The 22,842-nt window shown below is 38.9% G+C and overlaps 3 protein-coding genes across 4 annotated transcripts; 1 reads left to right on the plus strand and 2 right to left on the minus strand.

Annotated features, from left to right (window-relative positions):
• Positions 1–84: 84 nt before the first annotated feature.
• Positions 85–10,695, minus strand: spag1a (sperm associated antigen 1a). The gene is made up of 7 exons (XM_055053674.1): positions 10,286–10,695; positions 8,973–9,072; positions 7,775–7,927; positions 6,642–6,799; positions 4,904–5,045; positions 3,911–4,037; positions 85–3,830 (listed from the first exon to the last, which is right to left on the minus strand). Exons 1-7 carry the CDS (start codon positions 10,611–10,613, stop codon positions 3,696–3,698), a joined length of 1,143 nt encoding a protein of 380 aa, XP_054909649.1. The 5' UTR covers positions 10,614–10,695; the 3' UTR covers positions 85–3,695.
• Positions 10,696–11,612: 917 nt separating this feature from the next.
• polr2k (RNA polymerase II, I and III subunit K) lies at positions 11,613–14,008 on the minus strand. The gene is made up of 4 exons (XM_055053677.1): positions 13,923–14,008; positions 13,636–13,702; positions 11,848–11,940; positions 11,613–11,721 (listed from the first exon to the last, which is right to left on the minus strand). Exons 2-4 carry the CDS (start codon positions 13,694–13,696, stop codon positions 11,699–11,701), a joined length of 177 nt encoding a protein of 58 aa, XP_054909652.1. The 5' UTR covers positions 13,697–13,702; positions 13,923–14,008; the 3' UTR covers positions 11,613–11,698.
• On the plus strand, positions 13,329–22,702 carry stk3 (serine/threonine kinase 3 (STE20 homolog, yeast)). 2 transcript variants are annotated; one of them, XM_055053675.1, is made up of 11 exons: positions 13,329–13,399; positions 15,343–15,423; positions 15,512–15,640; positions 15,834–15,948; positions 16,165–16,329; positions 17,001–17,168; positions 17,273–17,410; positions 17,519–17,641; positions 17,735–17,936; positions 19,821–20,014; positions 20,229–22,702. In XM_055053675.1, the coding sequence occupies exons 1-11, from the start codon at positions 13,347–13,349 to the stop codon at positions 20,385–20,387; spliced, it is 1,527 nt and encodes a 508-aa protein (XP_054909650.1). In that variant the 5' UTR covers positions 13,329–13,346; the 3' UTR covers positions 20,388–22,702. The 2 variants fall into 2 exon arrangements, with proteins under 2 accessions (XP_054909650.1, XP_054909651.1); XM_055053676.1 differs by lacking the exon at positions 13,329–13,399 and adding an exon at positions 14,580–14,729.
• Positions 22,703–22,842: the final 140 nt, after the last annotated feature.

Here is a 22,842-nt window from a genome sequence, read left to right on the forward strand (position 1 = left end):
AGCTGAGTTTATTCATTTAAATTGGAAGAGATTATTTTTAATCAAAGAAAAACATTAATGAAATAAAAGATGTGGCACATCGTGTTGTGTAGTTATATGTATTCTTGTAGTGACACGATTCAAAAACCCTCCTGTTTAAAGTAGGAAGTGAGAATATTTTTAAAAGGTTTTACTTTCAGTTAGAATTTTTTTAGTCTGTTTCAATACTAAGAATAGTTTTTAGAGCATTTTCTGTAGACAAAGTCAAAGATTTTTGTAGATTATTCAAACTATCTTTTGTGGCAATAATGTACTTCTATGTTGAAATGCAAGAAAATGGCTCAATTGGTGTTGAAATTTGTATCTTCATAAACAAAAATAATATTTTCTTTAAAAGCAGTGAGATTTGTTAAAGTATGTCCAAAAGCATCGTTTGAATAGTTGACAATGGAAACTTTTAAAGAATTAAGGTGGCCATTTTTAACTTGGATTCTCAAATTTAGGAAAAAATGATGTCACTGCTCTTATTAAATGACTTAAATAGTATCTAAAAGTGACTCTGACTGGGTAAAACGGTTACCAGAACGGCATTAAAGTTAATTTATATATTCATATTCTGATCTGTTTGCCTTTTCGTACACGTCTGTGGTCATCCCACTATGAGTCAATATGGTTGTGAAGACACTTCATCTTCTTAGAATCTCAGGGTTTTCTAATAGCACAACATCATGGCGTCTGTGCAGTCATCAAACCTCAGGAGGTTTGATGACTATTTTTGAGTCATGGAGTAAATGTGTAAACCAGTGCAGTTTCACTGCCCTGATCCGAGGGGTAATCCCAAAATTACAGCCTTCGTACTCCTGGCAGATTGTTGGTTTAAAGTAATGTTAGATTTTTACCAACCTTGTTTCCTGACTGGAAATAATATTAGCGCTTTGGTGTGGCTCAGAGTCTGGATTTGAATCCAAACGGTGGAGGTAAAGATTAGGGTGATGACAACCAGGCCTTCCTGCGTCTAAGTACGAATGTCCTCACTGATTACTGAGGAAGATATAAATTATTTTCAACATGCAAATGGAAAAAACTGTTTTATTATGTTTTCAGAAATTCCTGTCTAATTTTTTTATTAAAATGATTTTGATCAGGAGCAAGGCGTAAAGGTAAGTTACACATTAATAAAAACAACTGTCTACTGACCCTCAAGCCAAAGCATGATCCAAAAGTCCATATAGTAAAAGAAAACTTTAACACAATCAAGAAGTTAACTTGTAAAACAAATATCACAAAGAAAAAAAAAGACAATTGTTTTGTTTCTGCTGTAAAATCTTTACTGAATTAAATGAAGTTGTTTATATCTTCAGTTTTTTTACTGTGCCACAAATAATCTGCAACTCCAACATAAACACATATATTAGATTCCCTCCTATGTTTTTTTTTTTCATTCCCAGCTCAGCTTTGAAGCAAATATCTTTAAAAACAAACCAACCTAAAAGTTTTAATCTTGGCATATTTCATCCTAAGCTTGGTAGAAATCTCAATAAGGCACACATTATTATCCACTCTGTCTCTCCTCATTTCATCCGCACACGACAGAACACTGCACCGTGTCAAGAGTACCTCTATTTACAATATATTACATCACAATGGGGAGGATTAATAGCGCCGGCAGCTCACATGTACCTTGACATTAGCCTTTGCAAATGGAGCATCCTGTTATGTAAGCAGACTGGAGCAGCTGCGGCGAGCCCAGCGCACAGTGCAGATGGTTGTTCACAGAGCTCCAGTCCCGGGTAAACGTTTGTCGTTTTCCTTTTTTATTTTTGTTTTTGCGCTGAAACATGGCTGCTCTTTCTCACAGAACCAAACGAAAGCTGACTTCCAAGCTGGGATTTGTCACAAATGAAGCTGCAAATGATCAAGCTACATTGTGGATCAGAGATCTCTTCAGGGGGTTTTTGCAGGTTTCCTGGAGTTTTAAAAAGTATGAGGAAGACGCCACGTCTTCTTTTAAGACGAGGCTTAAAGCTTTTGATAAAGCTTACAGTTATCCTGAGCTAGCTGTAGTTTTGCTGCTTGAAGCTTTAGGCTGCTGGAGGACAAACAGACCATTTTCACTCACCGCAACATTTTCCTACTACTCTCCAATTTTGCATCATTTGCTGTATTTCAACTTTCGCTGAATAGAAAACTTTACCGGTTTGAATAATAAACTGAGCTAATAAACTGCACAATTTAATAGTTAGAATTGAACTGCAATGTACATAATTGACTTGAATTTGTCAGTGTAATTAAATCAGTCCAAACTTTTAACATTTTAGGGAATTTGGTATATTAAAATTAGTTTTACTCACTAAATGCCAGAAGATGAGACACTTTTAGATTGTTTTGTAATACTTTCTTCATACAAAGAAGTTTACAATGAAGCATTTAATTGCCAGAGCTAGGAAATAAATTCTCTATGATGAAATACAAATCACATTAGAACCAGGAGGTTTACGTTCCCATTTTAGCAACATAAATATAAGTTTCTATGACAGACTAGGACTTTTCAAAAAGGAATCTTCTGAGTCTTTTTGTTCTAGATGTTATAAATTATATGTGCAAATGCAATAGAAACATTGAGTGACCATACAGCTCAGGAAGGAGACGAGTTCTGTGTCGCAGAGATGAATAAATTGACCCAAAACAAAACCAAAATGTCTTATAGGTTGTTGGTTTCCCCAGTGAAATTGCAACTTTACTGATTTGAAATGAAAGAAGAAGCCATTTCTCCAAAACCAAGATATAGGAACCAGATTATTTTTTGGAAACGAGCATGAGAAAACCGTTCCAAATGTTAAGTTTGGGATAACAATATCGATTTATGCTGTTTTGCACGTCACAAATCATGTTGAAACATCAAACCAACATCTCAAAACATCTGCTTGAAAGTTAAAACTTTAGGTCGCTTTGCAACAGAGTCTTTTTGAAAGACTGCACAATTTAATAGTTAAATCAGTCCAAACTTCTGACCCAAATCATGCAGTGAAGTTGGTTAGAAAGTGGCTTAAGGACAACAAAGTCAACATTGTGAAGGAATCACCACAAAGCTCTGGTGTCAGACTCATGCAAACTTTGTGAATAGAGCAGAAAATCTGAGTAAGGAAGGGACAAGACGACCTACAAACCTGACTCCGGTTACACCGGTTCTGTCAGGAGGACTGGGCCAAAATGTCCCAAAACCATTGAGAGAAGCTTGTAAAGGGGCACCCAACTACAGTAAGGAGTCATTTTAGCAAATACAAGGAAGTGTATGTATGTAAACTCAAGTTAAAGTAGCTTTGGGTATTCTGGCATTCAGCAAATAGAAGTAATTTTGGGAAATAAACATGATCTTAAAGATAGTCAGAACTTGCCTCACTAAAAGTTTATCTGTATTGAGCAGTGAATCTTTCTTTTATCATGTCAGCAATGAGAACATAAATTTACTGCTCATTTTAATGAAATGTTGAGTTGAAATCAGTTCATCCAAGCTGGGATTTGTCACAAATCAGAAAACAGAGAAATCGAGGTAACTTTCAACATGCCTCCGTCGCCAACGCCTGCAGGAATTCATCAAATCTTAAGATTTTTTTGTCGTGTTGTATAATGTGCAAGATTTCTATCCATTACACACAGCCTTCTCTGAAGATGTGGTGCTGCGTTAGTGCCGTTAAATTTAGCTCTGCTCTTCTACCTCATGTGTGATCAGCTCTGTTTATCAAGCTTTGCCTCAGCAGACTCGTCACCTCCTCCAGCTCCTGCTCGGCCTCGTGGACTTTGGGGTCCAGCTGGAGGACCTCCTGCAGGTCGCTGCTGGCCGACAGGTAATCCTGGCAGGTTTTCACACAGACAGTGTCAGGAAAACACAAGCACAACTACAGTAAACCGGCGGTCGCAGCGTGCTGGTCACCTGTAGTCCCTTAAAGGCCATTGCCCGTCTGTAGAAGGCCTTCTTATTGGCTGGATCCAGCTGCAGCGCCGAGTCGCAGTCCTGTTTGGCCTCTTCGTACCGATTCAGCTTCAGGAAACAAATGGCTCTAGTGACAGAGAAGAATATTAAATAATCATAGGTTTTTGTTTTGTTTGTTTCTTTAAAGATTAGATGTAACTATTGCTCAATTCGTCTGAAGGGCTGCAGGTTTATGATGCTAGTACTGGCACCCTTGATGTGTATCTGATCTTGTCTTGTACAAATATGGTGCCCTCTGCTGTTTGTCTTACAATAAAGTTCCTGAAGAGGAAAATCCTAGAAAAATTAGCTCCATCTAATCATTGGAGAACATCCACTGTCCTAAAAAAAGCCTTTGTGTGGCATTTCTATCTTAAATCAAAGCAATATTGATACAGTTCTATCAGATGTTTATGTTCACTCATCCTGGGCATGAATATTAGCTTAACTTTGGACTTTTCATGTTTCTGAATAGTTCTTTTAGTATTAAACAGATGAAGTCATCCCAGAAACTTTATGCTGTGTAGCTTTGACCAAAAACAGTTACAAACTTTTCAACTTGAAACTCATCTTTATTTAACAGCAAAATGGTTAAAGCACAAAAATAAACCAGGCTTCTGGAATGGGGCCTGAAGAAAACAGAAGTATAATCTGCACAAAAAGTAGCTCTGTGGATGAAAATGTTCATTTTGAACATTTTCATCCACAGAGCATGAAATGTTCTGTGGACATATTATAGAAAATATACAGTAAATGAAATTACGTTTTATGCCAAAGCACCCTAGAAAAAATAACTGTTCAAATAAATCAATAAAAGTCTAAAATGATAATCCTATTTGTGCTCATGTTGGCTCTGTGACCAAATTTGTGTCCTCAGCATATCAAGCTGTACTTGCATCACTAAAATACTCTTTATGACATGAAACATGACTGTTTCCGTTGTTTTAGACCAACCTGTTTGTGTAAACAGCACATTCATCAGGTTTCACTGAGAGACACTCTGTGTATTTCTCCAGAGCCTCCTGGAAGAGGCCCTTCTTCACCAGGCTGTTGCCTTCGTGTTTGAGTAAAGTAAAGCGAGCCTCTTTTCTTCTGGCTGCAGAGAAAAAAGAAACAGAAAATTCAGCAAAACTTCCCAATACGAACTAAGCACATAAAAGTCAATACTCCTACTACTGATAATACAGAGCTACGTTTCATGAAGAGTCGGTTTTTCAACTGAAAGACGCTTCGGGAGACGACTGCGTTTAATGGATTTCACTTAAAAAGCCTGTCGAGATTTTTTTTCAGGGCTTACCAATAAATGAAGCGGAGCAGATGAGTCGATTCCTCCTGAGCTAGCGGTCTGCTGTGCTGAGAAAGCCTCTGCAACTAATGACTAACTAATGAAAACGCCCCAACGCAGCCACTAAAACATCCACAGCCTCGTGGGATGAAACTTATTTGCAAAGTTTATCAAACATAATTCCACATTCGTTTCCGCAAAAGAAAACCACGACTTGTCAACCTTCGTGAAATATTATGTTCAACCATCAAGAGTTGGAAGGCTATTTAAATCAGTTTAGGCCTTTTTATTAATTTCTTTGCAAACATTTCCACAGAATGTTTTTACCGTCCATTTTGAACATTTGAAAGGTGAAAATCCTTTAATAAATATATCATCAGTGCTATAGAAGTAGGTTTTGTGAGTCGCTAATAAAGTGATTCTCCAATATCGTAAGTTGTACTTTACTGGCTTCTATAGTTTTCTATATTTGAGCATTCAAATTAGATATTGTACCAATATTTTAACATGTTTTATAGGCTTATTCATTTGCCTTATAACCTTGCACCAGGCCATGACAGCATGTCGTGACGTTTTTGCTTATAATGAGAAAAGTAAACAGCTACAGGAGAAAAGTGTGTGGTCTAACAAACATATTTACAGTAGATAAGTAATATCTGAAAGTTGTGTGTTGAGTACAAAAGCAAAGAAATCCAGCAAAAACCAGATATGGAACCTGAGAGTTCACAAAAAAATTTGAGAAACACCAGTCTAGACAATTTTAAAACTGTACAAGAAAGTCCTGCTCCTTGGGAGGGCAATTCAAGACTTTGCTGAAGCCTGAAAAGTAAAGCGATTCCCCAGGAAGAGCAGCAGCTGTTCTGCGAAGGAAACTCATTAACTGATCATGAAATCATCTGTCTGTGTCGCTCAGGGACTTTCTCCAGTTAGGATTTAGTTTTATTTTCTTATTCGGCACAAAAAAAACAAGTGATTCCCATGTATGTACAAGTTCTGCTAGAGGCACACACGATGTATTGAAATGCGTTTTCATGCAGCCTCTGAGTGGAGCCGTCTGGACTGTTTGAAGAGCCTGAACCCGGAGGAAACCCGACCTGGATTGTTCCATTACAGCAGCACTACGGTCTGCACGGATCGGCTTCTCTCTGCATTATTGATACGACTCTAAACACACACACACACACACACTGTCAGCTGAAGCACCTGCAGTCCTACTCTGCTTTTACACACTCGTTCTTTGTGAATTCTGCTTCCTAATGGCACATTCTAATGTCATTTTCAGTCTCCTTCACCACTACTTTCTTATTCTATTTTTCTCCGGGTGAATTTAACAGAGGTCAGTTAAGGGCTGATCATAGAAACACATCAGCTGTAAGTTTCAGGCAGGGATGAAGTGATGTAGCCAACCTTCCTCCTGCGCGGCCCTGGCGGCTCGCACCTGCGCCACCTCGACGCTGACTGGTTTCTCTCTGTGCTGCTGCTGGACGGCCAGCGGGACGACAGGAATCTCTGGAAGCTTTTCTCTCCATTCAGGCCCGTCCTGCTCGATCAGCACCTTCGTGATCCTGGCAGATAACAAGGAGGGCAACCCGACATAAGTGTTTTCCCTTAGTAGGCAAACACTGGAACCACTGCGGGGTTTTGTTCGCTCAGCAGTGATGAAAGGCGTAGCTTAGTGGAGGGAGGAGACGACGACGTTTGATCGCTGCAAAAATTGTCTAAATAAAACTAAATGGCGGCTATTTGTCATTTGAAACACGTAGAGCTGCTTCTTTGGACTTCATTAAGCGCTTCAGGGAGGTTAACAGCTTGTAAAGATTTACTATAAATCAGTCAATGTGGAGTGAACTGTCCTCAGACAGTGCAACAAAACCAACAGAACTTTTAAAAAGCAACAGCTTCACATTAAAAATTCAGGTAAAAACACAAATCAACTTTTATATAAACTAAACAGTTCCAAATCTCTATTTTCTCCTATGAATATAGAAGAATTTCAATATTGTTTGACATTAATTTCAAGATAATTTCAACAGTGGATCTAACTCAGAGGACTTTGTTTTCCAAAATGAAGAAAATGACAGTTTTTCACTCGACATCCCAATAAAACAATAAACGTTTTTTTAAGGTGAGCTGGGACATCATATTAAAGAAGCAGCATCAGTTTTGCATAAAGAACTGAACAACTTTGAAATATAGTAGAAATACAGCCTTACTACCCAGAATGCAAAGCAATGCTGCAGGAAACTAAAAGCAAACAATTATCTCACATCTACAAAGTTAAAGTTAGTAACAGTAGACAGGATTGTCATAAACCTGCCACTGAAGTTGTGCTATGTCACCTCACTATCAGGTCAGAGATGTAAACAGACTCCACTCCAAAGCAAAGCCCATACGTTACATCAAAAGTCAATTAGATTTTCTTTAATCCACTGAATAAAAGTCATAAAACACTGAAAAATACATTCATTAATTTCCGAGTCGGTCAAGACTCCAAAACTTGACCGAGTCAGAAATGTTTTTTGCGTCTGTGCTGATCCAACCTGTGGACGCTGTCATGAGCCGCCTGCACGCCGGTGTCGATCTGCAGCACCGTCTTGTAATCCGCGTAGGCCTTCCTGTAGCGCTCCAGTGACTCATGGGCCATGGCTCTGCGCAGCAGCGGCTTCAAGGAGAAGGGCTGCAGCTCTAAGGCCCTAAGAAGATCAGGGAAATGCACAGACCGGATCAAGCCGCGTCCTTCGCTGTGTGTGTCAGTGTGTCTGTGTCAAAGGTGCAACCTGAAGCTAGTTTCATTCAGGAGAAACCAAATAAATTCACCATGAAGTAAATTATGTGGAATCTAACCCAAATTTTGACACTTTGCCTCCAGAATGCAGCAGAAACAACATGATTGAGATGGAGTATAAATTCAAACAAATCTCAGGTTGTAATTTTGTTAATTAAATCCAGACTTTTGCAGTGACATTCAGTAAAAGATGTATGCGCCGAAACTAAACGAAGAGAAGGGGATGAACTAAAAACACATAAGAATTGAATACAAAATCATCCATCGATCCACAAACAAACATGTAAACCAAATAATCCAGAAAGAACCAAGATTCTCATCTTACATTATAAAATAGGGATTTTTTTTAGGTTAGATACTGTTAAAATTTGACAGTTTAGTTTGAAAGTAATGACCTGATCATCTCTTAATTTGTCATTTTAAAGATTTAGACTGTGAATCAATTTTATCTTTGTAGCTCCATCTACTATCCCCTTTCTCCTATTTTATACCTCACAATTCTGTATTTGGGCCCTCATTGTTTTTGTATTACATGCAACATCTGTTGTATATTTTGAACTCTTTTACTGGCATTTCTCATCACATCTATGCCGATTATAATCAATGATATGTTTCTTTAAGCATCTCACCAGGTTTTTGGGTAAATTTGTTGCAACTTCTTATATTAAAAGAAGCTTTTTTCATGTCGTCATTGTGCGTGTTGCACAACACTTTGTGATTTTATGTCTTGAAATGTGCTGTAAAAATGTGCTGTTGTCTTTGTCTGATTTTGAAAATGTTTTTAACAATATGAAACACTGAGTGCATGCAAAAGTTTTTTTTTTTAAAAACCCAGAAGAAATTTGTTTCACAACACTGTAAAAATTAATTGTTACTCCCTAAATTTGTCTGATGAGCAAAATTGTATTGAGTTAAACTATCCTCTAATCATAACAGAGGATTTGGTCACACACTTGTTGCAGTCTTGAATGCAGTCGCTGCTGTTTCCGTCCTTCAGGTGGCAGGCAGCTCTGTTGGAGTAGAGGATACTCAGATCTTCTGGACTGTCAATGCCTGCAAGGAGAAGAGTAAAAATAACTCATCTGACAAACCTGAAGTGATTCCTTAATTTTCTCAGAGTTTCTTGGCAGGAAGCAGAACAAGACTTTTTCTAATACTACCTTTGCACACAAAACGAATGAGATTTTGTATTTCAGGAAACAATAAACTTTTACTGTTAGTGTTTTCCTCTAAGTGCCAGCTAATGGGGCCGTTATGTCAATTTCACTTTTTTAAAACCCTCTTGAAATGATGTAGATGCAAAGTCACAGAGATACGGTTTGTGCTCTTAAATGGTTTCTACATTTTTAAGAATGATTCAAAAAGTGTGCCATGCATTCTTGCTAAATCCCCTTCAGAACAAAACTTTACCGTTACTGCGTCATTAGAGGTTTGTTACTAGCAATGTTGCAACTAATTTTCCTTTCAGAGTAACTCAAACTTTGCAAAATTGGAAGGAGGCAGCAATGGCCACCTTCTGCCCCTGAATCTCAGTTGGACGTAGGTCTGGACTTTGGCTAGACCGTTTTAAAATAAGAGCACGATTTGATATGCTCTCCAACAGGGCTTCTTCTACGCAAGCTTCTCCATCCATCTTCCAATCGACTCTGACGAGCTTACTTATCTGTCAAAAAAAAAGGCATCCCACACAGCATTATGATGCCACCACCGTGTTTCACAATGGGAAAGGCATTCACAAACTGGATTGCACTAAGAGGTACTGGGGTAAATGAACTCCACGATTTTCTGAAGATGTTTATTGAAATAAATTAACATGACATCTGCATACACGAGTCACCTGGGACACATGACGTCTGACAGGTGAGCCCAGAGTCATATTTACTCTGTATTTGAATGCCAGAGGGGGCCATAGTTATAATAGGCAGTGTCATAATACAAAGCTGCTGTTTTATGGAGTAAACTATGAAGCCAAATTACATTCAGAGCCAACTCTAATGTTATTGCCGTTGGGAGGTAAAAAGATGTCTCCATCAATTTAGTGAGCCATCCAGCTGCTACTTATAGTTGCAAGAAACAAGACAGAGAAATAGACTTCTATTAAAGGAAGAAATATATTTAGTTTTGTCAGAAAAATGTCAGAAACACCCCAAATATTTGAGTTGTCAGTTTAAACGGTTGGGGGTATTAAAACTTAATTATGACAATTTATCAAGGTGCTGAAGAGGTTGTTTTTTTTAGTTCTGGGTTGATTTGAACTGTTTCTCACCTGCCTCAGAGCATCCATCTATAGCCTGGGTGTACTTCTCCAGCGCGTCTCCAAACTGGCCGTTTTTAAAGAGGTAGTTCCCCTCATTCTTCAGCCGGGCCAGGTGAGGAGGCAAAGCTCCGGCCGGAGCATCCAGGTAACTCCTATCCACCCCGGAACTGCCCGGCTGCTGCTCCGGCTCCTCTTCCCCACCTGCCGGGCTGTTTTCTCTCGGAGCGCCGTTGGCGACCTCCTTTCCCGTCGCTCCGTGAGTCCGCGGGTTGTCCCGCCTCGGCGTCCCTCCTCCTCCTCCGCCGCTGCCGGAGGGTTTCTCCTGCGCGTTCCCCATGGCTGCACTCCCCTCCGCAGTGCGTCCAAACTCTTCTTCCCTCCCTGCTTCTCGGTCTCCCTCAGAGCTGCAGCTACATCTGTGGACTGGCAGGCGGGGGGATTTCTGCTGGACACACCTCCAATCGGAGGCGTCAGCAGTGACGTCAGAGTGGGTGGTGGCGGGGGGGAGTCTCAGCGGTGCAGAGATGCCGCAGCAGGCTGAAGGCAGGGGCGGTGCTAGCATGAAAGAGGGACCACTGCCTCCTCCCCCCCCTGTCAACACTCATTTAGCAAGCAAAGATTTTAGTCTAAATTAATTAGAAATGCCACACAAAGTCGATTAGATGATGCCACAACAGCACATGTCAAATTGTGTTTTCAAGAAAGTTTGCTTCGCATAAAACAACGTAGTAAAGCTAGATCAATTAAACATCCAAGATTTTAATTAGAAATGGTCAAACAAAACTCGCATTCTTTAGCATTTAAAGCACCCCAAAAGTTTCCTTTAATTTCCCATCAAAGCACAATCAGTCAACCGTCAACTACTGCCAGATATTTTTTTTATAGTTTAAATAATGTGCTTTAGCTAGCTGTGCATCTGCATTACTAAAAACAATCCAATTTTGTTTTTCATTGTGTCGCTCTTCTGAAAGTCCACCCCAGTTGTAAGCAGAGGCTGACAATAAATAAATTGACAATCCTGATATGATACTTCTGGATTATCAGTAGACACAATCCAGACAACCCTTTTCAAAACTTTTTGGAGGTGCACACTGTAGCGCAGAAAGCCCTGCGAAAACTTTACTTCCTGCAATAACTCAAGAAGTACAGAGAGAACAGGAGTTGTGTTCTTTTATATTTTACACAGTGAACAACAGTGAGAAAGCAATTTTTATCCATTTCTGAATAAAAAAAGATACAATTTTCACACATTACTCCTTTGTAAAATTAATTGAAAAGATAAAACAAAAGAAAATTATTAAAAAAAAAAAAAAAAAGAAAAAAGGAATAGCAGATGCCAGGCTTCAGAAACTGTTTATTTACATGGTGATGCACTACAAAAAACGGTGAAAAACAACAAAAGTCAAATCTGTCTTCTCCTCTTCACCGGGCATCAAATACAACCACTGGGTTTAGAGAATTGAGGAAATGTGCAGAAAGAGTAGCAGTGAATTTACACATGTAATTTTAACATAAAGTTAGAGACATCTTACGGCTCTGTCCCCCACACAAACACTCGGGGAAAAGGATACATCTCTTTGTTCTCTTCTTGTACATGATCCTGTAGCCACACTCTCTGCATCTGATGGGATCACGAGCTTTAATTTCATTCTCAGTGTGACATTCTGCAAAAAACAAATAAAGACAGAAAGAAAGAGTCAGATCGGCTCCTCCAGCATGATCAGAGGCATGGCACCATTATAAAAACATCAATTATCATTACAGACTCAACTGACTATTTTAAAGCTAATTGAAGCTAATATAAATAACTTTTAAAAAATCATTAAACCTTGAAGAGATAACATTTCAGATTCAGACACTGAGATTTAAGACAATTTTAGACACATTTATTTAACACACTGCTGCAATTAAACAAAAGTTAATCATGTGTCTGCAACAGTCACTCAAAAAGTTCAAGTAGGTAATTAGACATTTCAAGTTCTGATGACAACTTGAAAAAAATCTAAATCGCAAACACTGAAACTGAAAATAATATGGATGTACCGCTGATTGATAAATTCCTTTAAAAAAGAGATCATGCTTTTCACTAGAGATGTACGATTCTGTACATTTGGCTTTACCCCTGCGTTTAAGTGAAAGGACCTTCCAATAATCAAGAATCCCAAAAATATTGTAAAACTTCTGATTTTGAGGAAACAAATTGGGGGCGGGCCCATTTCTGCTCCAATTAGACACACCAGAACATAATCAAGCACCTCAATAAACCCTGAATGAGTGGATTTGGAGCGGAGGGACTTGACTGGCCAGAATGGAGGAATCTTCAGTAGATGAGGAACAACCGCCTGCACCAACCATTGATCCTCCTTACAGAATGGTGGAATCTTCAGTAGATGAGGAACAACCGCCTGCACCAACCATTGATCCTCCTTACAGAATGGTGGAATCTTCAGTAGATGAGGAACAACCGTCTGCAACAACCATTTATCCTCCGTACACAATGGTGGAATATTCAGTAGAATATGTGGAACAACCGCCTGCACCAACCATTGATCCTCCGTACAGAATGGTGGAATCTTCAGTAGATGAGGAACAACCGTCTGCAACAACCATTGATCCTCCGTACAGAATGGTGGAATCTTCAGTAGATGAGGAACAACCGTCTGCATCAACCATTTATCCTCCGTACAGAATGGTGGAATATTCAGTAGAATATGTGGAACAACCGCCTGCACCAACCATTGATCCTCCGTACAGAATGGTGGAATATTCAGTAGATGAGGAACAACCGTCTGCATCAACCATTTATCCTCCGTACAGAAAGGTGGAATATTCAGTAGTTGTGGAACAACCGTCTGCAACAACCATTTATCCTCCGTACAGAAAGGTGGAATATTCAGTAGATGTGGAACAACCGCCTGCACCAACCATTTATCCTCCGTACAGAATGGTGGAATATTCAGTAGATGAGGAACAACCGTCTGCATCAACCATTTATCCTCCGTACAGAAAGGTGGAATATTCAGAAGATGTGGAACAACCGTCTATATCAACCATTTATCCTCCGTACACAATGGTGGCATATTCAGTAGATGTGGAACAACGGCCTGCACCAACCATTGCTCGGTACGTCATAATCCTCAGACTAAAAGACAAAATGCCTGACATATTTTTACTCTGTGTGTGACGAAAGCGTAAATTCACTTTGAGAAGCGAGTGATTAAAAAAACAAAACATTTAACTTCTCAGATGTACATGTGCCGCATAACTATTTTCTGTATATAAATAAACGGCGTTTATATTCTGTAATAGCTTAGCTAGCCACCTCTAAAACATGTTTTTCCGAAGCGATAGCTGATTACCTCCACAGATGTAGATCATCGGTTGTTGTTTGGGCGGCTGTAGATCTTTCTGTGCGTCCATTTTATCCTGCAAAAAAAGGAAGGAAACTTGCTAATATCGCCACATACCAACTGATTTCAGTACAGCATGCTAACAGAAACAGCATGGTGCTACCTATAGGGCCAGTGTAAATCTATCAGCATAAGTAAACACAATTATTTACATGCTTTTACTGACGCAATTATAACAAAGTGCGTCTATAACAGACAAAAGAAAGGCCTCGTGATAACAAAAAGTCCCTGTTTACCTTTCTATATGCTAGCTGTTTACCACTACTTTTATATCTCCATGCGCACGAATGACGTCGAAGCAGTTTCCGGTTTTCTTCTTTGCCTTTTACGGCAAACTATTTTAGAGGCACATTAGCGCCACCAGCTGGACGAGGACGTGTTTAAAAATGATTAATAAATGTATAAATCTTACCGGTGTAACATGTGCTTCTAAATGTAATGTGTTAAGTCTTTGTAATGCAAAAAGAAAATAATTTTCAAACAAATGACGTCAAATGGATTTAAAAATATTTCTCATACTTTTTAATATCAATTCGCTGTGGAAACTCGGTATAATTTGGGAGGGAAAAAAACTGAAGAATTACTAAAAATCTGCTTTTTTATTATAGCTTTCTAATGACAAGAAACAAAGTAATTTAACGTTTCTTAAAAAGGGCTAAAAGGTATGGTTTCTTCAGGGTTTGCGGTTGACATGTAACGTTCTTGTATACTTTTTTTTTTCTAGATGAATTATTGCCACAGGTAGGTAACACACTTAGGGTTTTAATTGTGATAACTTGGTTATTATCAGCGTTTTCCAAGTATCCTCGGCTCATTCTGTCATTGCATTCCTTTCCGAAAGGGGACGGTGTGGTGCCTTTGAGTATCCATCGTTTGAGGAGCTCCCCCTCAGCTGGCCCTCCACTAGTTTATGACAAACGGGCTAGTTTGCGGACGATGTCCGTATCTTTTCTGCTCCTGACTTAGCCGACATCATAAGTTCATATTTTTGTTGTTCTTTTGTTTTTAATGGTGAGCGTCATGGACCCGTCAGCGCCGAAAAGGTTTGTGGGCATATCCGAAGCCGTCATTTAAAGCTGTTAAGACTTGCTAATGTACTTGGTAGCTCGGCTAGCTTATGCTAAGCTAACTCAGTTAGCCTCAGTTTGATTTTAAAGTTTCGACTCAAAATATCGACAAAAAGATCAGAAATGAATCACGGACGCCTCATTACAAATGTTAATATGATATCCGTTTAATGTTTGTTTGAGTTACAATTGAGGTTATGGTCTTTTAAATGATTTTAATTATCTTTTTTTTATCCGAGAAAAGCAAATTATCGAATCGCAATCAAATATTTGAAATGTCACGATACGTGATTGACGCTGAGGAAACCAAAGTCTGTTGTGTTTTATGTGTTGCGTTAAAAAGGTTCCATCTTCTTGTTTAGACTTTTATGACATTATTATTATTACCCCGACTGTTAACCAATACTATCTCTATCTTGTCAGTTACAGTTTTTCCCATTGAAGAAGTAAAATCCATAAATAACGATGCACATTTTTGAAGTGTCATCATTATCATATTGCATCAACCCAAACACTTTGGATTTGTCATTGTTGAAGTAGATGTTATCAGCATCACTGAAGTCATTAGATGACTTGTTTCATTTTGCAGTAAGCTGAAAAAGCTGAGTGAGGACAGTTTGACCAAACAGCCAGAGGAAGTGTTTGACGTTCTGGAGAAACTTGGCGAAGGGTAAGAAGTGTTCTCCTTTCCACTCTTTAACGACTTGCTGTTGGTAGTTTCCCTTATGAAATGTTTCCTGTAACCTGCGTGTGTTTAGCTCCTATGGCAGCGTGTTTAAGGCCATCCATAAAGAGTCGGGGCAGGTGGTGGCCATCAAGCAGGTTCCAGTGGAGTCCGATCTACAGGAAATCATCAAGGAGATCTCAATCATGCAGCAGTGTGATAGGTTGGGCTCCCACATTGCTTTACTAAAAGTTACCCAAACTGTAGCTGAAACAAATCAGTATTGTACACAAAGTCTTAGCTGCTGACTTTGGGTTCTTTGGGTTTTTAATTTGGGTTGCTATTTCTGTAACTAATGCTCTCTCTGTTCAAAGTGAAGCTTTTGTTTTTGACCGCATTTTTATTTCTCCTTGCAGCCCTTTTGTTGTAAAATATTATGGAAGTTACTTCAAGAACACGGACCTGTGGATCGTCATGGAGTACTGTGGAGCTGGATCTGTTTCAGACATCATCAGGCTGCGAAACAAAACTGTGTGTTATAACTTTGTCTGTACAGTTAACCCACATTACAGTTTATGTAGTTCACCTTTTGTGTTTTAAAGGCATTTTAACAAATGTGTCAGTTATTAACCGACACACCATCATCACATTTAATCTCATTTATAATTATCTGTCACAGATGTGTCTCTTTAATGGTTGTTTGTGTTTATTTCATCCTGCTATTGTCTTTGTTTTCTCTTACACCAGCTGACAGAAGATGAGATTGCCACTATCCTAAGGTCAACTCTAAAGGGTCTGGAGTACCTTCATTTTATGAGAAAGATCCATCGTGACATTAAGGCAGGAAACATCCTTCTCAACACGGAGGGTCACGCCAAACTGGCTGACTTTGGAGTTGCAGGACAGTTGACGGTAAAATAAACCAACTGAAAGAGATTCATTAACTGCAGGAAAGCAGTTCCAAGGCACTTTAACCTTCTTCCTGCGGTTTTAGCGTGACACTCAGGAGGAGCGCAGTAGAAGATCGAAGGGGGGTGACGGGGGACTTATCCTGTCAGACCGTCAATTCCCAAAACCACATCAAATTAAAAAAAAAAAACTTGTAAAAACGCACATGAAGTCAGTATGACCCTGCTGTGCCTGCATACAGAGTAGAAGATTTGTGGGTCAAACATCAAACTTTTCACATTAAAATTGCAATCCTTTCTCAGTTATGGCCCGCTTTATTTTGTTTCTTAAAATATGACACTTTGTGTTATGAACACCTAACTGTAAGTACTGTCTGTAGGTGAATTATTAAAGACTTGCATTATTTTAAACTTATGTTTTAAAGGTAGCCTCCATTGTATTTTTCTTTAAAATGTGTCATAACATGGACTTGAGTCTTTTAGACCATTTCTGGTTTTTATTCATGAAAATGAAGTAAAAACACTTAACTGTAGATAGTTTATACTCGGTTCAAAGGTGACTACCATTGTAGTTTTACTTAGAATGTGTTAAATCATTCATTTTGATCTTTAGGTCTTTTGCTGCTTTTTAATCATGTGAATTGAAGTAACACTCTTTATCTTTTCCTTGTAAAGGACACCATGGCGAAAAGAAACACTGTGATTGGTACTCCATTCTGGATGGCTCCAGAAGTGATCCAGGAGATCGGCTACAACTGCGTAGCAGACATCTGGTCTTTGGGCATCACTTCTATAGAAATGGCAGAGGGGAAGCCTCCTTATGCTGACATCCACCCAATGAGGGTAAGTCCACAGTTTAGGTCTTTTTTTTTCTTTTTTTATAAGCTGGCGCTTGCCATCAGCTGTAATTCTTTGTTCCCCTCTGCGACCCTCCGTCTTTCCTTCAGGCTATCTTCATGATCCCCACCAACCCTCCTCCTACGTTCAGGAAGTCGGAGCATTGGACAAAAGAATTCACAGACTTTGTCAAAAAGTGCTTGGTCAAAAACCCGGAGCATAGAGCAACAGCAACAAAGCTTCTACAGGTTGGAGCAAAATAACAAAATGCCACACTCATGGATATGAATATCTCGCGTACAAACTGATCTGGACATATTTATAGACTTCAAAGTAAGACTTTTCTTGTTTCACAGCATCCGTTCATCAGCCAAGCCAAACCTGTGACGATCCTCAGAGATATGATAGCAGAGGCCATGGAGATGAAAGCCAAGAGGCAGCAGGAGCAGCAGAGAGAGCTGGAGGAGGAGGATAACTCTGTATGAGTCTGGCTGAGATGATATTTCATTTCCAGGGAAATGATAATCCAGCAGATGGCTCATTATGTTCATTTTTCTTTTCTCTCCTCGTAGGAGGAAGAGACAGAGGTGGACTCCCACACCATGGTGAAGTCAGGCTCTGAAGGGGGTGGGACCATGCGAGCCTCCAGCACTATGAGCGACGGGGCCCAAACCATGATTGAACATGGCAGCACCACGCTGGAGTCTGACCTCGGCACCATGGTCATCAATAGTGACGACGAAGAGGAGGAGGAAGACCAAGGTTCAATGAGAAGTAAGACCAAAAGACGATTGAAAACATTTTATTCTCCAGAACCGTTTTAGAAGCCAGATTGAGACGATGTTCGTTGTGGGTTCTGTTGGTGGTTAGGTTTTGTCTTTGTGGGTATTAAAAGAATCGTGTCTGATGCTTTGCAAAACTAAGGGGTAAGTAAAGAACCTCTTGAACTTTTTCTCATCACAGACTAAAGAAATGTGGTTTGCAGTTGAATTGAATTACATCCCGAGTCAAGACTTTGTAAATCCAACCTGTATTACAATTACAGCTGCAGGTTTTGTTTCTACAAGCTCTGCACATCAGAGGATGGAAATATTGACCCATTTTGCTTTGTAAATAACTTGAGTTCAGTCAGATTGGCTGGAGAGTTTCTGATCATCAGTTTTCACATTCTTCTTAGGATTTATGTCTTTGATTTGTCATTCCAGCATTTGAATCTGCTTTGCTGTAGGTTTCCATCTATCTGCCGTTTCTTTCTTTGCTGTTTTTACACAAATTTTCTGTAATTGATGGTCTCTGAGGCCTTCACAGAGCAGCTGGATTCATACTGCAGACTGTTCACACATCCTTATAAAATCTTACATTTATATGTCCAAACTTTTGTCTTAAATTCATTAAAAACATAAGCTGGCCTTTAATGTCATTCTGAGGCCATACATTTGATCCCGACAGGACTATTTAGTCACGTCTCTGTATTATGTTTTTCTGTCAGGCAAAAGTTTGAGTTGCACTCAGACATCTTCATTGCGTTCTGTGACTTGAGTCGGTTGAGGCTCCGCTAACTAGCTGCTAATGTTTTAGCTACCTTTTTGCATCTATCATGGAAGAAAAATGTATTGCCAGTTGGACAAAGTTTGTACATTTCTGTGGAGACAAAGGTCTTTAATGGTCTTTAAAAGTCTGAAATTTGAGTTGGTGAAACCCTGTACTGAGATTAAATTAGACGCGTGACTCCATTTACCAATTAGATTTTATTTTATTTTTTTATTCACTTGGTTGGGCTGGATTTTATTGTTGGTGGTGGAGAAAAAGAAGCAGATGGAAAAAAAAAGTTTCTCCACCGTTTTGTACGTTTGAAGTATTTCGAAAATCATGTAACATTTTTCTTCGGCTTCACAATTCACCGCTTTGTGAAAAGTAGATGTATTAAATCTATGCCTTTGCTAAACTTATTTATGAGCAATACTTCAATAAGATGACATCAAAGCTTCATTCATGGCCATATAAACTCTGCTTGTGTTTGTTGATGCAACAAACACGTCCCCCTCTGACGCCAGTCTTTTTTTTCTTCTTTTCCCCTGAGCTTCATTAAGTAGCTCTGAGGTTTAGCTTACATTTGGGGGTTTTTTCCATCTGCTTTTGGCCTAATAAGCTTAGGGTTATTACAGTTTTACAAATATCTGTGTTTGTGCACAGCTCTAGTTATGTCATGGTCCCAGTTTAACCGTTTAAAGTATGCCATAACTTTACTGATTGCTGGTCACATGGCTTTGTCAAAATTTCCAATGAGTCTCAAATTATCTTATTTCATTTAAAAGTCCTTACATGTTCTGGTGATTTCGAACTGTTTCCACAACTTACAAGGAATTATTTGTTTTTTTTACTGACTGCCTTGATTTTCGCTTTGTATAATCATAACTCATAGCTTGAATAGATCTAGTGATCCTAGATGATCCTTCTGACTAGCTGTCAACAGTTTTTTATTAATTGAAAAAGCTGAACTGCTTAGACAGCCTGTAATGTGTGATCTGAGGACAATGCAAGCAAACTTAAGATGAAGCTTAAAAAACAACCATATTTTGAACTTGATCATCAGCTTTTCTGAGATTTTATTTTTTGTTTTTCCTGAGACGTTCACTAGAGCCTCTTCTTCATTCACAGGGAATGCTACTCCCCAGCAGCCCATACGTCCTTCCTTCATGGACTACTTTGACAAGCAGGCCTCCAACAAGGCGGCTCAGCAGCAGGAAATCTACAACCGCAATCAGCCGCCAGAACAGCCCGGCTACCACATCCAGTCCAGAAATGTCTTTCCTGATAACTGGAAGGTCCCTCAGGATGGAGACTTTGACTTTGTGAGTGTCCTGGCTGTGGTTTTCAAACAATTTCTTTCAGTCTGTCTGTCCATTGTTAACCTTGCCTTCCTTCAAGGTTTGACTATTCTTCAATCGGATCTCCCCATTTGCCTGTCTATCCAGTCAAAGTTTTGTGAACCTTTGTATCTGACCACCTTCTTCTAAATATCTGATTTCCTTCCAATAACTTTTTTTTTTTTGTGTGCGTCTTCAGTTGAAGAACCTGGACTTTGAGGAGCTGCAGTTGCGCCTCACTGCCTTGGATCCCATGATGGAGCGGGAGATCGAGGAGCTGCGGCAGCGCTACACCGCCAAGCGGCAACCCATCCTGGATGCAATGGATGCTAAGAAGCGAAGACAACAGAACTTTTGAGGGCTCTCCCAATCCTTCCTCCCCTTCCAAAAGCCAGCAGCAAACTTCTGTCCCAGCAGGAGAACAAAGACCACCATGTTGTTCTTACTTAGATCCTCTCTAATGTCCGACAAACTGCTAACTGGCCTCTGAATGAAGTTAGATGCTTTTTGTTTGTTTGTTTGTTTGTTTTTCCCTGGATTACGTCTGTTTCTCTGCAATTGCTGTGAAGCTGTTTTCTGGTAAACGCTGATCAGGACTGTGGGCAAAAAATAGAGAAGTGACCCCGAGGCCATCTTAAAAAGGAATTTCCTCTTTTCTCAGTGAACTGTTAGGCTTGGAGTCAGCATCAGCACATAATGAAGTCAGTCCTGCAGCAAGAGCAGATTTAATGAAGTGCTTTTTTTTTTTTTCCTTTTCTTTTCTTCAGACTCTTTACTTCTAATGTAAATATAACACAGAGCCTAGTTTGGAAATGACCTCCATTAGATGCTGTGGAGGCTCGACTATGACCAAAGACAATCAGAATTATGCTGACTTTGAGAATGCCTTAAAATAACAAGCAATGTAATAAGACACCAAGTAACGGGACGTTTGCACCATATTCTGGTTTGGAGGAAACTATTGAAGCTGTAAGGGAAACGACATGGTCAGGTTGCGTACCACAGAACGTCAAACTTATCAGTCTTTATGATCAACTTCTTGGGTTTGTTTTAGTTTTCATGTTTGGCTTTTTGTTTTTTTGTTTTTGCACCGTCTGCTTTACCAGACTTCATGTATCTTAGTGCCTCGTCGGTCAAACACATCGTCCTCTTAGTTCACAGGGATGTTCTGCATTCAAAGTCGGAGACTTTATTCTCCGAATTGATCCAGATGAAGGATGACTAAACTGTAAAATAAAACTATTTGTTGAAAAATCTTTTGAAGTTGTTAAATTATTAGATTTCAGATTCGTCTCAGAAATTGGGGTTAAGACGCATCAACTAAAGCAAAGCCGTCAGATCTATCACATCTAACTACAACGATTACATCTTAATTTCTCGTTTCATTTTTCAGATTTTCCCTGCAGCAGTAGCGCATGGCTACATTTTGTTTGTCGAAGGAATACAGTGTTAGGGTAAAATCCTCTTTTCTTTTTTTTTTTTTCTTTTTTTGAAACATTTTGTTGGCGCACACATATTCGGCTTCCTTCTGTAACAAACTAGCTGTGCTTAAAAACTAAGAAAAATTTGATAATCCTCAAACTCTGCAGAAGTTATTGTCCTTTTATCAAGCGGGTGGGCAGCGATGCATTCACTCTATATCTGTAAAACATCTCGCAGTGACGAGTTGTGACACTTTAAAAGCTAAATTGATGGTAAAATAACGTTAGAGATCAGAATCAACAGATTTTTTTATAAATATGTATTATAAATTTATTAACAGCATCAAAACTAATCTTTTCAGTTTATAAATGAATCAACAAATAAAATAAAATATGCAAATATCATTTACAATTAATTGCATTCTCTTCCTGATAGTTTTCAGTCCAATTCCCTCAAGTCTATTACATTGTAATAAACTGGTTATGTCACCTGGGAGCAACTGCTGCACTGACACTCCATCAGGCTAATAGCCTTTCAGGATGCAAAAGTATGAATTCATTACACCTAGAACAAATATTTCATTTTAACCAATCCTCTGATATTAATGGCCTCAATACAACGATATTTTCTTCACCTTATCGAGTTCCTACGACACAAACGGTGATGAAGTGATTTATTTTTTTTCCCCTACTGGATCTCTGCTGCAGTGATATGTAACTGATTAAATTTAAACTGAATTTTGACATTTTCAGGCTCAACTCTCAAAGCGATATCAAAAATCCAAGCATACCTGGTGATTTGAAAACTGTTAACACCTTTGATCCCTTAAATAAGAAGCTGTCTTTTTAAAAAAATATATATTTGCCTTTTTCTCTATTTTTCATGTTAATGACCCTGAATGAACTAACCCTGTATTAATATCTTGTACATGTTTTTGGTTTTTTTTGCAGGTTTCTGTTACATATGAATGTGGATCGCCTGTTTACTTTGAATAAACAGATCTGTTACTGTGTCTCACTGACTTATCTGGAATAAGCAGACGGTATGAACAGGATCAGTACTGTATCATGTGAAACATATCTGCTTCACAATTGTTTTCCTTCTAATTGTCAAGAATTAAGTCATTTGTAAATTGTCACCTTTAAATTTTAGGGCCTGGAGTCTGCGCCACAATAAATTGCATAGGAATATGATTCTCCTGTGTTACCATCTTTTATTATTGTTTATTAAATGTGATCTTAACTGGTGAAATTTCCACTGAGCAGATGTTTTGCTGTCTTTTTGACTATGCATGTTTGGGTTTTTAAAGGGGTGCTTTTCTAGTGAGTGCACAGATGATACGGAAGATGATTTATGTTTTCATTTTAAAAAAATTAAATTAAAACAGGAAA

The sequence above is a fragment of the Poeciliopsis prolifica genome, unplaced genomic scaffold (genome assembly GCF_027474105.1).
Source record: "Poeciliopsis prolifica strain line A6 unplaced genomic scaffold, Auburn_PproV2 SCAFFOLD038, whole genome shotgun sequence".
Taxonomy (NCBI): domain Eukaryota; kingdom Metazoa; phylum Chordata; class Actinopteri; order Cyprinodontiformes; family Poeciliidae; genus Poeciliopsis; species Poeciliopsis prolifica.

Excerpts from the sequence above, each read along its gene's own strand:
- spag1a (XM_055053674.1), bottom strand. The coding sequence starts at position 10,613 with ATGGGGAACGCGCAGGAGAAACCCTCCGGCAGCGGCGGAGGAGGAGGA. Across the intron at positions 9,073-10,285 it reads AGATGGATGCTCTGAGGCAG|GCATTGACAGTCCAGAAGAT; the intron begins GTGAGAAACAGT and ends TTCTCCTTGCAG. Across the intron at positions 5,046-6,641 it reads CAGGGCCGCGCAGGAGGAAG|CCAGAAGAAAAGAGGCTCGC; the intron begins GTTGGCTACATC and ends TTTTCTCTGCAG.
- polr2k (XM_055053677.1), bottom strand. The coding sequence starts at position 13,696 with ATGGACGCACAGAAAGATCTACAGCCGCCCAAACAACAACCGATGATC. Across the intron at positions 11,941-13,635 it reads GATGATCTACATCTGTGGAG|AATGTCACACTGAGAATGAA; the intron begins GTAATCAGCTAT and ends TGTTTTTTGCAG. Across the intron at positions 11,722-11,847 it reads CAAGAAGAGAACAAAGAGAT|TGGTTGTATTTGATGCCCGG; the intron begins GTATCCTTTTCC and ends CTCTAAACCCAG.
- stk3 (XM_055053675.1), top strand. The coding sequence starts at position 13,347 with ATGGTGGCATATTCAGTAGATGTGGAACAACGGCCTGCACCAACCATT. Across the intron at positions 15,641-15,833 it reads ATCATGCAGCAGTGTGATAG|CCCTTTTGTTGTAAAATATT; the intron begins GTTGGGCTCCCA and ends TTCTCCTTGCAG. Across the intron at positions 15,949-16,164 it reads TCAGGCTGCGAAACAAAACT|CTGACAGAAGATGAGATTGC; the intron begins GTGTGTTATAAC and ends CTCTTACACCAG.